The 16,285-nt window shown below is 44.6% G+C and overlaps 1 protein-coding gene and 1 long non-coding RNA gene across 9 annotated transcripts in view; one reads left to right on the forward strand and one right to left on the reverse strand.

Moving 5' to 3' along the window:
• The window catches only part of LOC308486721, an 80,216-nt gene extending 66,960 nt beyond the window's left edge, over positions 1-13,256 (reverse strand). For 2 of the 6 annotated variants that reach the window (XR_013991209.1, XR_013991210.1), the window contains exons 1-2: positions 12,335-12,441; positions 10,615-10,726 (exon numbers count right to left, since the gene is read on the reverse strand). This is a non-coding gene — a long non-coding RNA (uncharacterized lncRNA). Of the gene's footprint in view, positions 1-1,723; positions 1,762-9,059; positions 10,528-10,614; positions 10,739-12,334; positions 12,480-13,086 lie in introns of those variants that run through there. The other 4 variants (XR_013991212.1, XR_013991213.1, XR_013991214.1 and 1 more) reach the window with 4 other exon arrangements.
• The window catches only part of LAMB1 (laminin subunit beta 1), a 58,343-nt gene continuing 52,576 nt past the window's right edge, over positions 10,519-16,285 (forward strand). The window contains exons 1-3 of one of the 3 annotated variants that reach the window (XM_081023403.1): positions 10,519-10,550; positions 10,638-10,742; positions 15,356-15,528. In XM_081023403.1, the coding sequence (XP_080879529.1) occupies positions 10,703-10,742; positions 15,356-15,528 (213 nt within the window). In that variant the 5' untranslated portion in view covers positions 10,519-10,550; positions 10,638-10,702. Of the gene's footprint in view, positions 10,551-10,637; positions 10,743-12,547; positions 12,760-13,323; positions 13,400-15,355; positions 15,529-16,285 lie in introns of those variants that run through there. The other 2 variants (XM_081023401.1, XM_081023402.1) reach the window with 2 other exon arrangements.

The following is a 16,285-nucleotide window of genomic DNA, read 5'->3' on the forward strand; positions in this document are numbered from 1 at the left end:
GTTCTGTTTCCTCTCCTCTTTTGTACAAATCCTTATAATATCTTTGGAATATTCTTTTTATTTCTTTTGGTTCTTCCATAATCATATCTCCTTCTTTTATTTTACTGATCGTACTCAACTTCTTCCTTTCTCTCAACTGCCACGCTAGATATTTCCCTATCTTATTTGCGGACTCAAAGTTCTTTTGATTCATCCTCTTAATTTTCCACTCTATCTCTTGGTTAATTATTGTAGCAAATTTAGCTTGTAGTATTTTTAAGTTCTGTTTTAAACTTTCTTCACTAGGGTTAACAGTTAATTTTCTTTCATTTTCCATAATCTGTGTTGAAATCTGCTCTTTCTTTTTTTCTTTTTCTTTTCTTAATTGGGTATTTTTCTGAATCAAAAAACCCCTCATGACCGCTTTTCCTGCGTCCCACACCGTCTCTATGGAAGTTTCTCCATTTAAATTCCACCTAAAGTATTCTTCAATTGTTTCTATAGCCTTATTTACTATCCTTTGATCATTAAATAAATATTCATTCATTCTCCATCTGGCTGTTTTAACCTCTCTACCTTTTAACTCCATGGAAACCGCACTATGATCAGATAAAGTTCGGGGCCAAATTTCAGACTTAATTAAGTTCTGTACCAATTCCCTCGAGACCCAAATACTGTCTATCCTCCCCCAGCTCTGATTCGGATTTGAAAAAAAAGTGAATTGTTTTGCAGTAGGGTTTTTAAACCTCCAGACATCCGTCAATCCCAAATTATTTACCATGTCGAAGAAAGATCGTGGTAGTTTACCTTCTTTCCCATCTTGTCTTTTTGTTAATCTATCCATATTCGGCGTCACCACCCCATTAAAATCTCCCATCAATATCATTTTCTGGTCCATCCATTCCATTAGTATATTATCTAATTCCAAAAAGAAAGCTGATTTTTTCTCATTCGGGGCGTATATTCCAACCACAACTATTTTTTCTCCATGAAACACCATCTGTACCACCACTATTCTCCCATGTTCATCTTTGTACAGTAATTGCGGGTCATATTTTTCCTTTATATAAATTACTACCCCTCTTTTCTTAACCTTGTCGGAGGTCACAAAGTCCAGTCCCAATCTCTTATTACTTAATACTCTCTTGTGTTTTCCTATAACATGCGTTTCTTGAAGACAAATTAAATCCCAATTCTTTTTCAACAATACATGTGCAATCTGGTTCCTCTTATTTTTATTATTCAAACCGTTTACATTCCAGGTTATTGTTTTTAAAGCCATCTATTAAACTATTCTAGCTAATTTAACTAGATTAAATAGGGACTACTGTTCCTTGCTTTCCTCCTCTTGTTCTTCTCCTTCTCCTGTTAAGCTCTCCTCTTTTTCTTCTTCTTCACTCCCTTCACCTTATACTCTTTTCTTCTTCTTCACTCCCTTCACCTTATACTCTTTATGGAACTTCTGTATGCTTTGATGGAGTGGCATTTACTCGTATGGAAACAAAAGTAAGTTAACTAGACTAAATGGTAGCAAATAAGGAATACACTGCAACAGAAGAATGAAATTGCCATGGTTGTTTCTTAGGTTTGTTAGGGAAGGGATGCAGAGTCAGGTATAAAATTACAAGCCTAATTTGCCTAAGTCCCAAGGACACTGAATGACAGTTAAGAAACCTTGGGGTTTCTGTTTTGTTTTAAAGGATTTTAAAGACTTGAGATGCAATCTTATACATACAGTACTTACCTGGAAGTAAGTCCTGTTGATCTAAGCAGCTCTTACTTCTAAAAAGACATGCATAGGATTAAACGTAATTCAACCCATAGTGTCATGCATTCTAAGAGCTTATATGCAGGAAAAAATTGACAAGCAGTAAAAGGCTTGTCATGTGAAGTGAAGAATGTATTGTCTTCCAAGCACTGGACTGGGGTGCATTGGGTTAGATTATATGCTCTTCATTAGACTGAGTTGATCAGGGAGAAAAATATACTGCGTGGCTCAGCTGTTCGTGTCATGGCTGAATTTGCTGTGCTGTGATAGGCAGCCGGATCAGCACCCAGATCTCTTCATGTTGTTTTACCTATCAAACTAGGTTCTTCATATTCCAGCCAATGAAACAAGGAAAATCAGAGTGTTAAGGTAAAGGTAAAGGACCCCTGACAGTTACGTAAGTCCAGTCATGAACGACTCTGGGGTTGCGGTACTCATCTAGCTTTACTGGCCGAGGGAGCCAACGTTTGTCTGCAGACAGTTTTTCCCGGTCATGTGGCCAGCATGAATAAGCCGCTTCTGGCAAACCAGAGCAGTGCACGAAAACGCCGTTTACCTTCCCGCCGGAGTGGTACCTATTTATCTACTTGCACTTTGATGTTCTTTCGAACTGCTAGGTTGGCAGGAGCTGGGACTGAACAACGGGAGCTCACCCTGTTGCGGGGATTCGAACTGCTGACCTTCCGATCGGCAAGCCTTAGGCTCAGTGGTTTAGACCACAGCACTACCCACGTCCCTTAATATCCCAGCTGATGAAACAAGAAAAAGTAGAGTGTTACTTAGAATGCATTCTAAGTATAGTACAGTGGTACCTCGGGTTACAAACGCTTTGGGTTACAAACACTTCAGGTTACAGACTCCGCTAACCTGGTAGTACTTCGGGTTGAGAACTTTACTTCAGGATAAGAACAGAAATCGCACAGCGGCGGTGCAGGGGCAGCAGGAGGCCCCATTAGTTAAAGTGGTACCTCAGGTTAAGAACAGTTTCCGGTTAAGAATGGACCTCCAGAACGAATTAAGTTCTTAACCAGAGGTACCACTGTATATTTTTACAGTTATATTATAACCCTAACTCTTAAATAGGGCCAATTTATTCAAGTGCAACGTACTTTTTTGATAGTAGCAGCAGTGATGATGATGACTGTTCCTCCCTTGCCATACTCCTACCATGTTCTGGGGCTAACACGAGTTATGGACCTGCAAAGAGGCAATTCTCACAAGAGCGAAAAAAGATTGGTCTCAAAATGTAGGCATGTCCTGGCTCAGTTTCGCCCTGTATGTTCAGACTTTACCTTGGGGCACATAGGCCATTTTCACCACTGATACTACTCCCCTCACAATCAGTTTCCTTCCATTTCCCTGCAGTTTTTCCTCTACAGGTCAAATGCTCTCTTTCTTGAGATCACCTTGTTAAAGAGAGAGCAAACAACAGCCTGGCTATCTGCCTCTCCTCTCCTCGGACGCAAGGCTGTGTGCTGGTTGGATCCAAAGCTATTTCTTCTTTCAGTAAGTGCAGATGGGATATTTTGCCTTTAAATTAGGGCTTTCTGGATCAGGTTAGCCATATTGGTTTCTATACTGTTGGTGGATTATTGTCATTGTCTTGTTGGGCTGTGTATGTGATAAAGGGGAGCCATACCGGGATAAAGGGGTCTTCTTCTGTTTGTCCCCTTGTCAATTTCAGTTTAGGGTGGTACCTTGGGTTAAGTACTTAATTCATTCCGGAGGTCCGTACTTAACCTGAAACTGTTCTTAACCTGAAGCACCACTTTAGCTAATGGGGCCTCCTGCTGCTGCCGTGCCGCCAGAGCACGATCTCTGTTCTCATCCTGAAGCAAAGTTCTTAACCTGAGGTACTATTTCTGGGTTAGCGGAGTCTGTAACCTGAAGCGTATGTAACCCGAGGTACCACTGTATTGGTTAATTTTTCTAGTAGGGCTGTTTCCCATACTATTTGGTACCATTGGTCCATGCTTACTCCCGACAGGTCTCTCCAGTGTCTGGTTATGGTGTTTCTGGCTGCTGAACATAGGTGGGTTATGAGTGCTTTGTGGTGCAAATGGGCATTGTTGTCTTGGAAGATGCTTAGTTTGTAAAAATGATACATGGAAAAAATACGAGAGACATTACAGATACCTCTGTAAAACAAGAAAATCTTTAATAAAAAAATAATAATTAGGGCTTTCTGAATTATCCGTCAGAAGCCTAAAATATTGTGAAGGCACACTTTGAACAGATTGTCTGGATAAGCCAAGGTACGTACACGTACGTGTGTGAGTGAGTGTGTGTGTGTGTGTGTGTGACACGACAAGCTTTGTTCTATAAAACATTCTCATGCCCTTTCAGGTGACCTCATGCTTTTGAGACCTCCTGGACTGTATTTTAAACACCTGGTGTCAGCTATCTTGGAGTTCTTTCACACGCAATAACTCTCAGAATTCACAACCTATATTTATTATTTTCTCAATTATAAATCTTTCCCCTCCCTCTTAATTTCCAGAAAGCCTCAACAGCAGGAGGGGAATGCTTTCATCTTGCATAACGCTTTACCTACCAACATTTATTTACCAGCAGACCACTTTTCCCTCGGTAATACCCTAACCTCGCTGCCTAATGATTAAACCCATATGCCTCTTTCTGGAGCCTGGGGAGCTTAATAATTAGGTCAGGGGAGTGGGAGGAAAAGTTGAGGAGTGGTTTGCTAGACCCCACTCCTACCCCTCACCCTACGCCTCCAATGCCGTTCCCAGATTGATTGATGAGGCAGCAAGAACTTTTAAACATTGCGATAATAAATTCCCTCTCCCAATCACGTCTCCTCCTGCCCCCACGCAAAGTGCAGGGAAAAGAAGAAAACATGTGCAATACTCTGGAAGGATTTCCAGCAAGGCTGTTCACGGCAGCTTGTGTTTACATTCAGATCTCTAAAACATTAATGTTTGGGTATTCAGAAGTGGGTCGATGTCCCCCCTAAACCACCTCAGCATCTAAATCTCTCCGCTACCTGTGACAAACCAGCTGCCATATTTGTCCCAGGCAGCATTATTTTGAGTATATTTCAGACTTTCCTTTGTCACTGGTGTTTACATATAAATTATTGGGATGCTGCTCAGCGCCAGAGCATATGCTCTGCACCAAAAGGTTCCAAGTTTGTTGCAGGAACCCCCCCCCCCCATCATTCAGTTTGTAGACACACACACACACACGACATACGCGACGTTTCTGTTATAAATTCATAGTAAATCAACCGTACATCGGATTTACACTGGTCCACTTTTATTTTGCTCCATGAAGGAAGGACTATCAAAGGGGGACGGTTTGATACAGGATGGCCATAATCCCTTAACCGTACCAACACATACTCAGGAGCCCTGCCCAGTTGGCATGGCAACCTTGATGGTCCCAGACAGAAGACCATCAAGGACACAACGGACTTGCATATGGGAGTGGATTCAACGGACTGGAACAAAGGACAATGATAAGATCTTCCCTCTGGGGGCCGGAAACTGCCAACTCCCCTTTGTCCTCTGGAAATGACTCATGGGGAGGGGGAAAGGAGGAACCAGCCAGGTGACAAGATACTCAGGTTACTTCCACAACCCCTCCCTCAACCCCTCCTTTTTGTGATGTTTCAATGATGTAATGATGTAGTTGTGATGTAGTTCTAGGGGTGTAGCTTGGGGGATTAGTAGCTAATAAAAGTTGGGGTCTTCTTTTGTTCGGGACTTCCATCTTGCTTCATCTTGTTGTGGGTGGGAGTCCTGTCGCGACAGTTTTCAATAAAGGCCAAGCCTACAGGCTGCTGTTTTGCTCCAAATTGTCCTGGTTGGTGTCTTTGTCTTTTTGTCCAAGGGAGCCCTCGGATTCCTCCGTTAACAAATTCAATCCCTGACATCTCCAGGCAAGGCAGAGAGAGAATTTTGCCTGACACCTTGGATAGCCACTGCCAGTTGGCATTGATGAAGGAGAAGTAACCTGTGGTCCTTCAGTTGTTATGGCATTTGACCTCTCAGCAGCCCCAACAAGCATGGACAAGAGTTAGGGCTGATGGGAGTTGTAGTTCCACAACATCTGGGAAGCCGGAGCTTCTCCATCACTGGTGTAGGCCATACTGACTGGACTAGAGGGCCTCTGACTGCATATAAGGCTGCTTTCTGTTTTGTCCAGCAATCTTTACAGCAGTTGCCTAATTTTGTGAACCCAACTAGTGATAACAGTCTGTAGTTTTGTGAAAATAGACTCTGTGTGTTAACATTTATGCCGTATCTTAAAAACAAAAAAATTATTGTTTTTGTACAGCCTACTTCATCAGATCATCTGACCAACTGCACTGCCGTCCACAGAAGCTAGTTCTTGTTCTAGTTTTTAATGTGCCACAAGACTTTTACTTTTTCTGCAGACTCTGGAAGCTGCATACAGAGTTGCTGTACGTACTAAGCTAGCTGCAACTTTATTGGCTTGACATGTTGCTCCATGCATCATAGCGACTCTTATCTGTGGACTAATATGCAAACTATGCAAGAAAGATATTGGTGGTTGTGACAGACTCCAGTTGGTGGGCCTCATACAACTATGTCTCAGTTGGGGTTTTAAAGATAGGGAGTCTGAAACAGTGTGATTTCAAGTCTTGAAGCACCATGTGTCACCCAAAAAGATTACCACCACTCAGGCCCAGTTCCCGGCTGGGAACAGAAAGCTAGATTATTAGGGACACAACTAAGCTGGAAACCTTCTGACTTTCCACTTTGTATGTACAAGCAGCCTTCACTCATGTGACTGCAATCTGAAGTAGCATTGTCCAGACACATGTTTTCCACCGTAGCTGCTCTTTGTGCAAATAAAGCCTCAGTTAGGTTAGATGTGAGACAAAATGAGGCTGTTCTCTCACCGTTAGAAATGTTTCTAACCCAATTTATACTTCTAATTCATAATTTTATCAAATTTATTTTTATAGTCTGGATATACAGTGGTACCTCAGGTTACATACGCTTCAGATTACATATGCTTCAGGTTACAGACTCTGCTAACCCACAAATAGTACCTCTGGTTAAGAACTTTGCTTCAGGATGAGAACAGAAATCGCGCAGCAGCGGCACGGCGGCAGCGGGAGGCCCCATTAGCTAAAGTGGTGCTTCAGGTTAAGAACAGTTTCAGGTCAAGAATGGACCTCCGGAACGAATTAAGTACTTAACCCGAGGTACCACTGTATAGACACTGACTTCTTGTATCACTGTGTATTTGCATAATCAAATAAAAGTGTTTTTTCCTAGGAGTTCACATATTTTGACTGAGTGACAAGTCATCAGATGCAAACAGTGAGTGGTGTATGAGAATTCCAGTACATTTTTTAAAAAAATCCTCTGTGTTAAATCATACTCTAATGCTGCAACCCTATGCAAGTTTACCAAGAAGGCCTCATTGTAGTCAATGGCACTTACTCCCAAGTATAGAATCATAAAATTGTAGAGTCAGAAGGGACCCCAACGGTCGTCTGGTCCAACATCCTTCAAATGCAGGAATCTCAACTAAAGCTTCCATGACAAATGGCCATCCAGTCTCTGGATCCTTTTCACATGTACATGTCTCTCACAATTGCACACACATGTAGGACGCGGGTGGTGCTGTGGGTTAAACCACAGAGCCTAGGACTTGCCAATCAGAAGGTCGGCGGTTCGAATCCCCACAACGGGGTGAGCTCCTGTTGCTCAGTCCCTGCTCCTGACAACCTTGCAGTTCGAAAGCACAAAGTGCAAGTAGATAAATAGGTACCACTCCGGTGGGAAGGTAAACGGCGTTTCCGTGCGCTGCTCTGGTTCACCAGAAGTGGCTTAGTCATGCTGGCCACATGACCCAGAAGCTGTACGCCGGCTCCCTCGGCCAGTAAAGTGAGATGAGCACCGCAACCCCAGAGTTGTTCACGACTGGACCTAATGGTCAGGGGTCCCTTTACCTTTACCTTTATTGGACAAGCATGAAATGATTGTTGCCTGTACAATAAAACATAATGTGTTTGCTGCTTTTAATCCTCTTCACAACCCTTTCAAATTGTTTCCAGCCCATCCCGGAGAAGTCCCAGATTCAGTTGTTCACAGGCACACCCAGGGACCACCTGAATTGAACTCAGTGGTTGTGGACCAGTTTGGGAAGCCCTGACTTAAAGGGTTAAGTAGCCTTGGCTCCCTGTGAGTTTTAAGAGCCTCCAGCCGTTTCCTCATGACTCACCTCTCTCAAATGTGGGTGGCCTAATCAGTGGGTGGCTGCCCTTCCCCCCAGGCTATAAACATCTCCAGGACATAAACTGTATCCAACAGGCAGACCCATCTCCCAGTGCTTTGGGGTGGTGGTGTTGTTGCATTCTCTTGCCATGGGCAGAAGGGGGGGGGGGGCGGGAAGAGATGCTAAATCAGGTTTTCTAAGCAAGATGTTGGCAAGTCTACAAGCTCACACATTGCCTAAACTGTGGTTACAAAAATGGTAGGGTTGCAAATTTCAAGATACTGATCAGCACAATAATCAGTTAAAGATTTAATAAGGAGTACACACCAGCTAAGTGGCCATATCAGTTGATTTCTGGGACGTGTGTCCCAGGTTGTTTTTCACAAACAGCATTAAAAGTCACACACAGAGTGAAGGTAGCTGTGTTGACCCATAAGCAAGATGCTAAAGACCATAATAGGGCAATACCTTTGTATGATATTTTGGTTGGCATAATAAAGGTATTTCCCCAGTAATATAGAATTTGGAACATTAAATGCACCTTTCAGACTTTTTTGTCATTTGTGCTTGCATGGAAATTACTGGGGCACAGTTCTGAATGTGAAAAAATACAGTTTAACTCAATTGAAGGCTATATAAAAGGTAGGTTTCTACTGACAAGAAGAGACAAGGGTTGTGTTACCAACAAATTTGTTGAAATACACCTTATTCATGATTAGATAATCTGCCATGTATTCAAGATAAAGATATTAGCTACAACACATTATGGAATTTTTTTGTGCTGGACAGGACTAGAATACTAGAATCTTATGCCTTTCCTACCTCAGCACCCCACACATCAACCCAATAATCCACAATACTGCCTGAGACAAACACAGAACAGATCATAAACCTTCAGCTTAACGCCTACAGATGGTAAGGTCAATGTTGCACATAATTCTACAAAGCACCCTGTGATTTTAAAAAACAACAACCCATAGTCCTCAGAGACCAAGCCATTCAATCAATGCAACAGGTGCTCTACTTCATCATCAATTTGCCCCAAACTAATTGTGAATGAAAAGTTCAAAAACTAAAACCTTCAGGACAATATAGAGATGGATAAGATAAGATAAAACTTTATTTGCATTAGCCAATGGCTATAGCAACAGTAAAATATATTTTATAAGGAACAGTTAAAATGTCCGTCTTCAGAACTTCTTCAGGTTGGATGTCAAAAAACAAAACAAAACATGGATGGCATGATATTGGAGCCCAAAACTCTGCAGTTCGTTACAGACTTGACATGAAGTACATAGGAGGTAATAAGTATACTCAGGCTACAATACACACCTGGAAGTAGGTCCCATTGAATTCAGTGGGACTTACTGTTGAGTAAAGATGGGTAGGTTAGTGCTGTGAGTTATTGTCACTTATAACATACCTCAGGGGGTAGCTAGACTTCAGCCTTACAGGAGCAACATTGCCTTTTACTAGAACGCTGAGTTCCACCAACAAGATCCAGGTGCAAAATATTTAGAATTAAAGAATTCTGAACCTAAGAACAGGTTCTGAGTACCAGAACTAAACTGAACAGCAAGTTTCCAATTCTTCCACACAAAAAACCACTCTTTGTTACATCATGCATTTTCCCCATGCCTGGTCTTCAAATCACCAATGTAACTTGAGATAAGGGTTTGTTTTGTTGTTGCCTTTGTTAAACAGGGTGAAAAATCCTTGCCTGTCTACTTCAGATCATCAGTAGATCTACTCACCAGTAGATCTACTCACCCCTGCCATTGATAGTTACTATAGGCAACCATGACTTACAATGGAACCCAAAACATTTTGTCTATCAATAGCTTTCACATATATTTCGTAAGAGTAAACAGCTTGTTTCACTTGTCTCAGTAAACTACTACAAACACAGAGGTGTTTTTTTGGGGGGGTGGGGGTGGGAATCAGGGATTGAAACTGCATCGTTTAAGGAACTTTCTAATGGAATTGTTAACATTTTAAAATGCTTCTAGGTCCCAGTCGGTGTGGAATACAAAATCATATTTGATCCAAGTAAATCCAGAAGTTTTGTGACTAGTATTTCATTTCGTCACAGCATCCCTGCGAGGTAGGTTAGGCGGAGAGCAGCAACTGACCCAGGGGCGCCAAGTGAGTGGGAATTTGAAACCTGGTCCTCCTAAGTCGTGCTCCCAAACGCTAACTGATAACCCAAAACTGTCATTGCCTTCTAGAGTTCTGGAGGTCCTCTGTTTTAGCTATGAAGCAACCGATGAGCATACCAAAGTCAAGTCCCGAGTCTAAATATTTGCAGCAGAAATAACCTGAAGGCGCTAAGCTCTTTGCCCGACTGTAAAGTAAACAACTGTCATAATGGTGCTTCGGCGCGGAGACAAAGGACAGAAGTTCCTGTGCAACCCTCGAGGGTCTCTTTGCAGGAGCTCTCCCGAAAGTTGCCCTGCCCGGATTGCAGCCTCCCCGACCCTCCCTCTAGCGCCTGCGTAGTGGAGCCTCCCTCTCTCTAGGGCAAGCGGAGATTCCTTTCTCCCAGTGTCAGATTTGCATCCCGGCTGGAAGGAAGGAGCAGAAAAGGGTAAGGAGATAAAACTGCATGCCTTGCTGCCTTTGCTGTGGGAGATAAAAACCCTGCAACTTACTCTTTTTCCTCTCTCTTTTGCAGAAAGAAAGGTGAAATCCGGGTGGCTGTTTTGTTCTCCTCTTTTCTTTCCTGGCAGAAGTAATGAGATGGGGCTTCTCCAGGTGCATCTTCTTTGCTGTTTCCTAGGTAATTAAACATTATTGTTTAATGTTGTTATGAACTGCCTTCTTGTTTTAAGCGGTCGGTGTGTTCCCTGTTCCCCAAGCTGAGAAGAACTTTGTTAGTCCTGGAGCAGAACTTTTGTTTTTCATTCAAACCATCCCGTTTAAACAAATTTCAGATGTGCGGCAGCAACAAAAGGGGCTGCAGCACGAACTTTTGCAAGCGATGGCATTTGCCCAAGTAACTTAGAAAACTCCCTTGTTGCAATTTAACCATCACCCCCCTCCTCTCGTTTCTCGCTGCCCTTATCTCTTCCCCTTCCTCTCCCTAGAGATTGCAAGCTCATTGCGGGCATAGACCGGTTACGAACGATCAAGCGGGCTGCTTCCTCCTAAAGTTCCTTGCAGCTGTAAGGATGCGCTGGAAGTTGGGGCATTTGCATGGCTAAGGCTGCATTCCTGCGCCCACTTACATGGGAGCAAGCCAGACTTACTTTCGAGGAAGTGCGCGTGGGATCGGCTGGCAATCAAAGAGCTGGAGAGTTGGAAGGGACCCTAAGGGTCATGTAGTCCAACCGCCTGCAATGTAGGAATGCACGTTGATGTGGGAGTACATTTTACGGAAGTGGGTTTACTTCCGCGTAAACCTGCATAGGATGAGGCTGCAAATAGGCTCGGGATGTAAGGCTGAAGTTCCAACTCCCACCTGGGAGTAAGTCCCATTGAATCCACTAGGGCAGGCACCCCCAAACCCGGCCCTCCAGAAGTTTTGGGACTACAATTCCCATCATCGCTGACCACTGGTCCTGTTAGCTAGGGATGATGGGAATTGTAGTCCCAAAACATCTGGAGGGCCAAGTTGGGGGTGTGTGCCTGCGCTGGGGCTTACTTCCCATAGGATGGCACTGTATAAGGCTTCGATCCTGTGCGCATTCTTCAAGGTGCAAGTCCCATCGAACACAGTGACATTTACTTCCGAGTAAACGGGCATCGGGCTGCGCTTTACATAAGTCAATACTATGTTACGATTTTTTTTGCCTGCATTTTCGCAGTGACTCATAGCCCACTCCGTCCTGAAAGATGCTAAGAACCGATTTTTAAAGTAGTCTGTGAACATTTTAGGCAAACTCAGACCTTTAAAAGAACCCTCACCACCCCAACGGACACGCTGATAAAGACAGATCCACACGTCTGGGGATTGCAGAAAAGTCCCCAGTTGTTTTTATTTTGATTATACATTGTGTGGTTTTATATTTTGTTTTTGTTCTGTGAACCGGTAGAGAGAGAGAGAGTGAGTGTAACCCAACCCGCTTTATGCCGCGATTCCTATACATCCCAGGCTGTAAACCCCATTGAAAGCAAATTAGGTCGCGTTCCTTGAGCATCAACTTGCTTCGTTAGCTTGCAGCCGTGTAGACAAGCGCGAAGCCTGGGAACCCGCGGAACTCAGTAAGGAGGCCGACGCCCATTGGCGCGTTCGTGAGAATGGCGTGACACCCGAGTCGCGGGGAAACACAAGTTCCTCGTCTGCTGCTCAAGCCCCCCTGTTAGCAAAGTGAAATGACGCCCTGGAACCGCTTCAGCCTCCAGAAACCTTGCGCGCACGCACACACCCACCCACCCTACCATAGCGCCTTCCTAGTCAGGTCTACTCGGAAGCAAGGCCCGCCGCGGCGTGCTTGCTCCCCAGGTAAGCGCCAAGAGGCCTTGGCTTTCCGCTCCGCCTTCTTCGCGCTCTTCCTCGCCGCCGCCGCCGGTTTGCGTGCGCTCAGCTCCCCAGAGGGAGAAGCGGCCCGGCGTGGATTTGGGAAGAGTCGTCGCCTGGCGCCATATGGCTTTCCTTGCCCGCTTGTTCTCCGCCGCTGGAGAGGCCCCGTCGCTGGGCGAGGAGGGGAGGGAATGGCGCCGGCTCCGTGAGGGGGAAATTGGCGGGAACTTGTTCCCCCTCCGCCAGCCGCGCTTTCCCCTCAGCCTCGTGGCTCCGTCCGAAGCCTTCAGACTTGGCCTCCTCTTTGGAGCACGCTTCGCCTCACGACCCTCCAGTTAACATATTTATATTCCTATCCCACTCCTTCCTCCAAGGTGGCCTTTCCCTGCTCTCCATATCGTCCTCAGGACAACCCTGTGACTTTGGTCATGGTGTTTCCAGAGCGAGGACAGAAATGTGGCCGCCTCCAAATATTTCTGATTTCTTATTCAGGATGGTGCAGGCGGTTTTACACACACATACACTGCATTGAGCGGAGAGGGCACAATATGGAGACCATCCCGTTTGGGGGGCACCAAGTTTTGGCCTCGCACAGCGTTACAAAAGATGGCCAAACTTCTTTTCGCAACAGTTCCTTTGGGAATGGAGTTTGTTGAAGCACCTTGCCTCCTGCGCATGCTCTCAAGGGCGCTGTTTATGCGCCCCTTTGGCTCACACCCAGTGCTGGCGAAGTGTTGCCTGTGGGGCAGGTTAGGAAGAGAGATGGCGGCTGCGCCAAGGCCACCCAGTGAGCTTCGTGACTGAAAGGGGATTTGAACCCTGGTCCCCCAGGTCCTGGTTCGGGGTTTTTTTAACAACCACGCAGACTCTCAAAAGTTAGTCACATTGGGACTGCAGCCTTTATGGGTTGCGCATGTGCAAGCTTGGTACAACTGGCCCAGCGGCTAGGATTCAGTCTAAAAACAGAACCCTATGTACGTTTACATAGAAGTATATTCATTTCACGTGCATCTCATTGTTCGTCCAAGGCTCAAGGCAGAATACAAGCTTCTTTCTATTTTTCAAACGAGATTGAAGAAAGAATCCCTGGCCTAAGGCCCCTTGGTCACATTCACACCAGTCATATTACTTTAACAGTAATGGTTTCCCCCAAAGAATCCTGGGAATTTTGTGTTTAACTTCTCACAGAACTGCCATTTTTAGCGCCCTTAACAAACAGCAGTTCTCAGGATTATTATTACTTTTTGCGGGGGGAGGGTTATTGGGTTGTTGTTTTTATTTTGATTATATATTTTGTGGTTTTATATTTTGATTTTGTTCTGTGAACCTCCCTGAGACCTCTGGGTATAGGGTGGTATATAAATTCAATAATTAATAATAACAATGCTTTGAATGTGGATGTACCCTGGTCAGCTTCATGGCTACCCGTCACATTTGAATCGGGGTCTCATCAGTCCCAGCATGACGCACTAATCCAATGGTAGCTAATGAGGGATCCACCAGATCCCTTGGACCACAACTCTCATCATCCTGGTGGGAACTGTAGTCCACAGATCCAGAGGGCACCTGGTTGGCTGCCCCTTTTGTAACCATTTTTCTACACTGGTATTCTATCACACTGCCTTCCTTGTCCTTATTTCTAGGTAAGAAATGGGAGGCAGTGTAAAATTGTGCCTGTGGTCTTTTCCCCCAGTATCACTGAATGCTTTATATTGAAGGGGGAAATGGTAGTTAATAACAAATGCTTGTCACCTTTTGCTCGCCCTGTACTAAGTTCAAATAACTCGGTGGGTAGATAACCATTCCCCCCTATAAGTGTTTGGGTTCCTTTTCTATTTAATTTTTATAGTGACATGCATATGTCGTGGATGGAAAATTGAAGGAATTGTGGTCTGGATGCTCCACCACAGATCCATTTCACAAGTTAGTGCATCTTGCTCAAATAACTTTCAGAAGTATTTTCAGTGGTGCACTCAACTGAGGCCTCACTGTGAAGTGAATTACTTTGATTTCTCTTTCATCACCTGGGTGTCCCATTTGTGGCAACCTAAATGAAAAAAATAAACAAACCTAAACCACAGCTCTCCCCAGACAGGAATGAGACAGAGTTGTGTGATTTGTCCTGTGGTGCTGAAGGGCCCCTATATTTTCAATAAATCTGTTTTGTTTTTTTGCTACTTTCCCAGCTTAAATAACCATAGAATCCAGATTCCTTTTATTCTAATCTGGGACAGGAATCGGTGGCTATCACCTGCTTACTTGCAAGTTCACAAGAGCATTGACAGAGATTGCTTATTCTTCAGCAAGAAAATGATTTGGCACAACTATGTAGGGTTTAGTGTCTATCCCTTATTATTGTTAGCATCAACACATTTATGAAATTGCCATCTGGCAATTACCGTGTGTGTAAGGTGATGCGTACACACGGGGTAATTGCCGGATGGCAATTTTATAAATGTGTTGATTTATGAAATGTGTTGATTTAAGGGATGTGGGTGGCACTGTGGGTTAAACCACAGAGCCTAGGACTTGCTGATCAGAAGGTCGGCGGTTCAAATCCCCGCAACAGGGTGAGCTCCCGTTGCTCGGTCCCTGCTCCTGCCAACCTAGCAGTTCGAAAGCACGTCAAAGTGCAAGTAGATAAATAGGTACCACACCAGCGGGAAGGTAAACGGCGTTTCCGTGCGCTGCTCTGGTTTGCCAGAAGCGGCTTAGTCATGCTGGCCACATGACCCAGAAGCTGTACGCCAGCTCCCTCGGCCAATAAAGCGAGATGAGTGCTGCAACCCCAGAGTCTGTCACGACTGGACCAAATGGTCAGGGGTCCCTTTACCTTTAAGGTGATGCTAATCATGGCATCCACCACTGAAACATCTCCTCTTCCAAATGCTGATCTGCTCCTGGCCCTTGCTTCTCCTTCCCATTTTTAGGCCTTTGGACCATTGTGGTAGCTCAGGAACCAGAATTCAGCTACGGATGTGCAGAGGGGAGCTGCTATCCAGCCACAGGAGACTTGCTGATTGGCCGGGCTGACAAGCTAACTGTCACGTCCACATGTGGGCTTCAAAAGCCTGAACCATACTGCATTGTGAGCCACCTCCAGGTAAGTTTTTGCAGAAGAAGACTGTCTCAGAGCAAAGAGGAATTCGGTTGAGTGTAGTTGAAGGGCAATTGATCATAACAGTCCTGGGTCTTCCTCTCTCTCTCCCCCCTTAGCTGACCAAGCAGCCCCACACCCTCTCTAGATAAGTAGAAACATCTGGTGCTGTCCAGAGCTTTGAGAGGAAGCAGACACCATCCCCCTGGCTCAGATTTGTTTGTACAGTTGCATGTGTCCTGCTGTTTCCTGCTCTTGTTTGTTTTTGCTCCCTGAATGCACCAAACCACCTTCTCCCAGGATCATTAGGAGCGTGAGCCCTTCTTTCCTGCAGTCCTAGCTGTGACACCAACAAAAATTCTTATCTCAGGCTTCTGGGAATTCTGTCCAAAAATGCAGATAAATCCCAGGGCTCTTAGTTTTAACAAAATATCTATGTCATTGGGCATGTCTGCATGGGAAGTTACCCCATTTCTGATTCACCTTTTTTTAGTGCTGAAGTGAAGTCACATCAGGAAGAAGCAAATGATGTGGGTGGGGGATCCCATTCTTTAATTGTGTTTCAAGTCATTTGGATAATGCTGGCCTAAGATATTTTGACGCCCCAAAGTTAAACAAAAAACAAAATACCACCACCAACATCAACAATCTTATACTTAAAAGCCATGTGTGCACTGCAGACAGAGTAGCTACTGTTTGGGAAAGTCAGTTATTGCCTCCTTGAATGGATAGATCTCACTATCTATGGATCAAGACCACAGGT

The sequence above is a fragment of the Podarcis pityusensis genome (genome assembly GCF_964106645.2).
Source record: "Podarcis pityusensis genome assembly, chromosome: 10".
Classification (NCBI taxonomy): Eukaryota; Metazoa; Chordata; class Lepidosauria; order Squamata; family Lacertidae; genus Podarcis; species Podarcis pityusensis.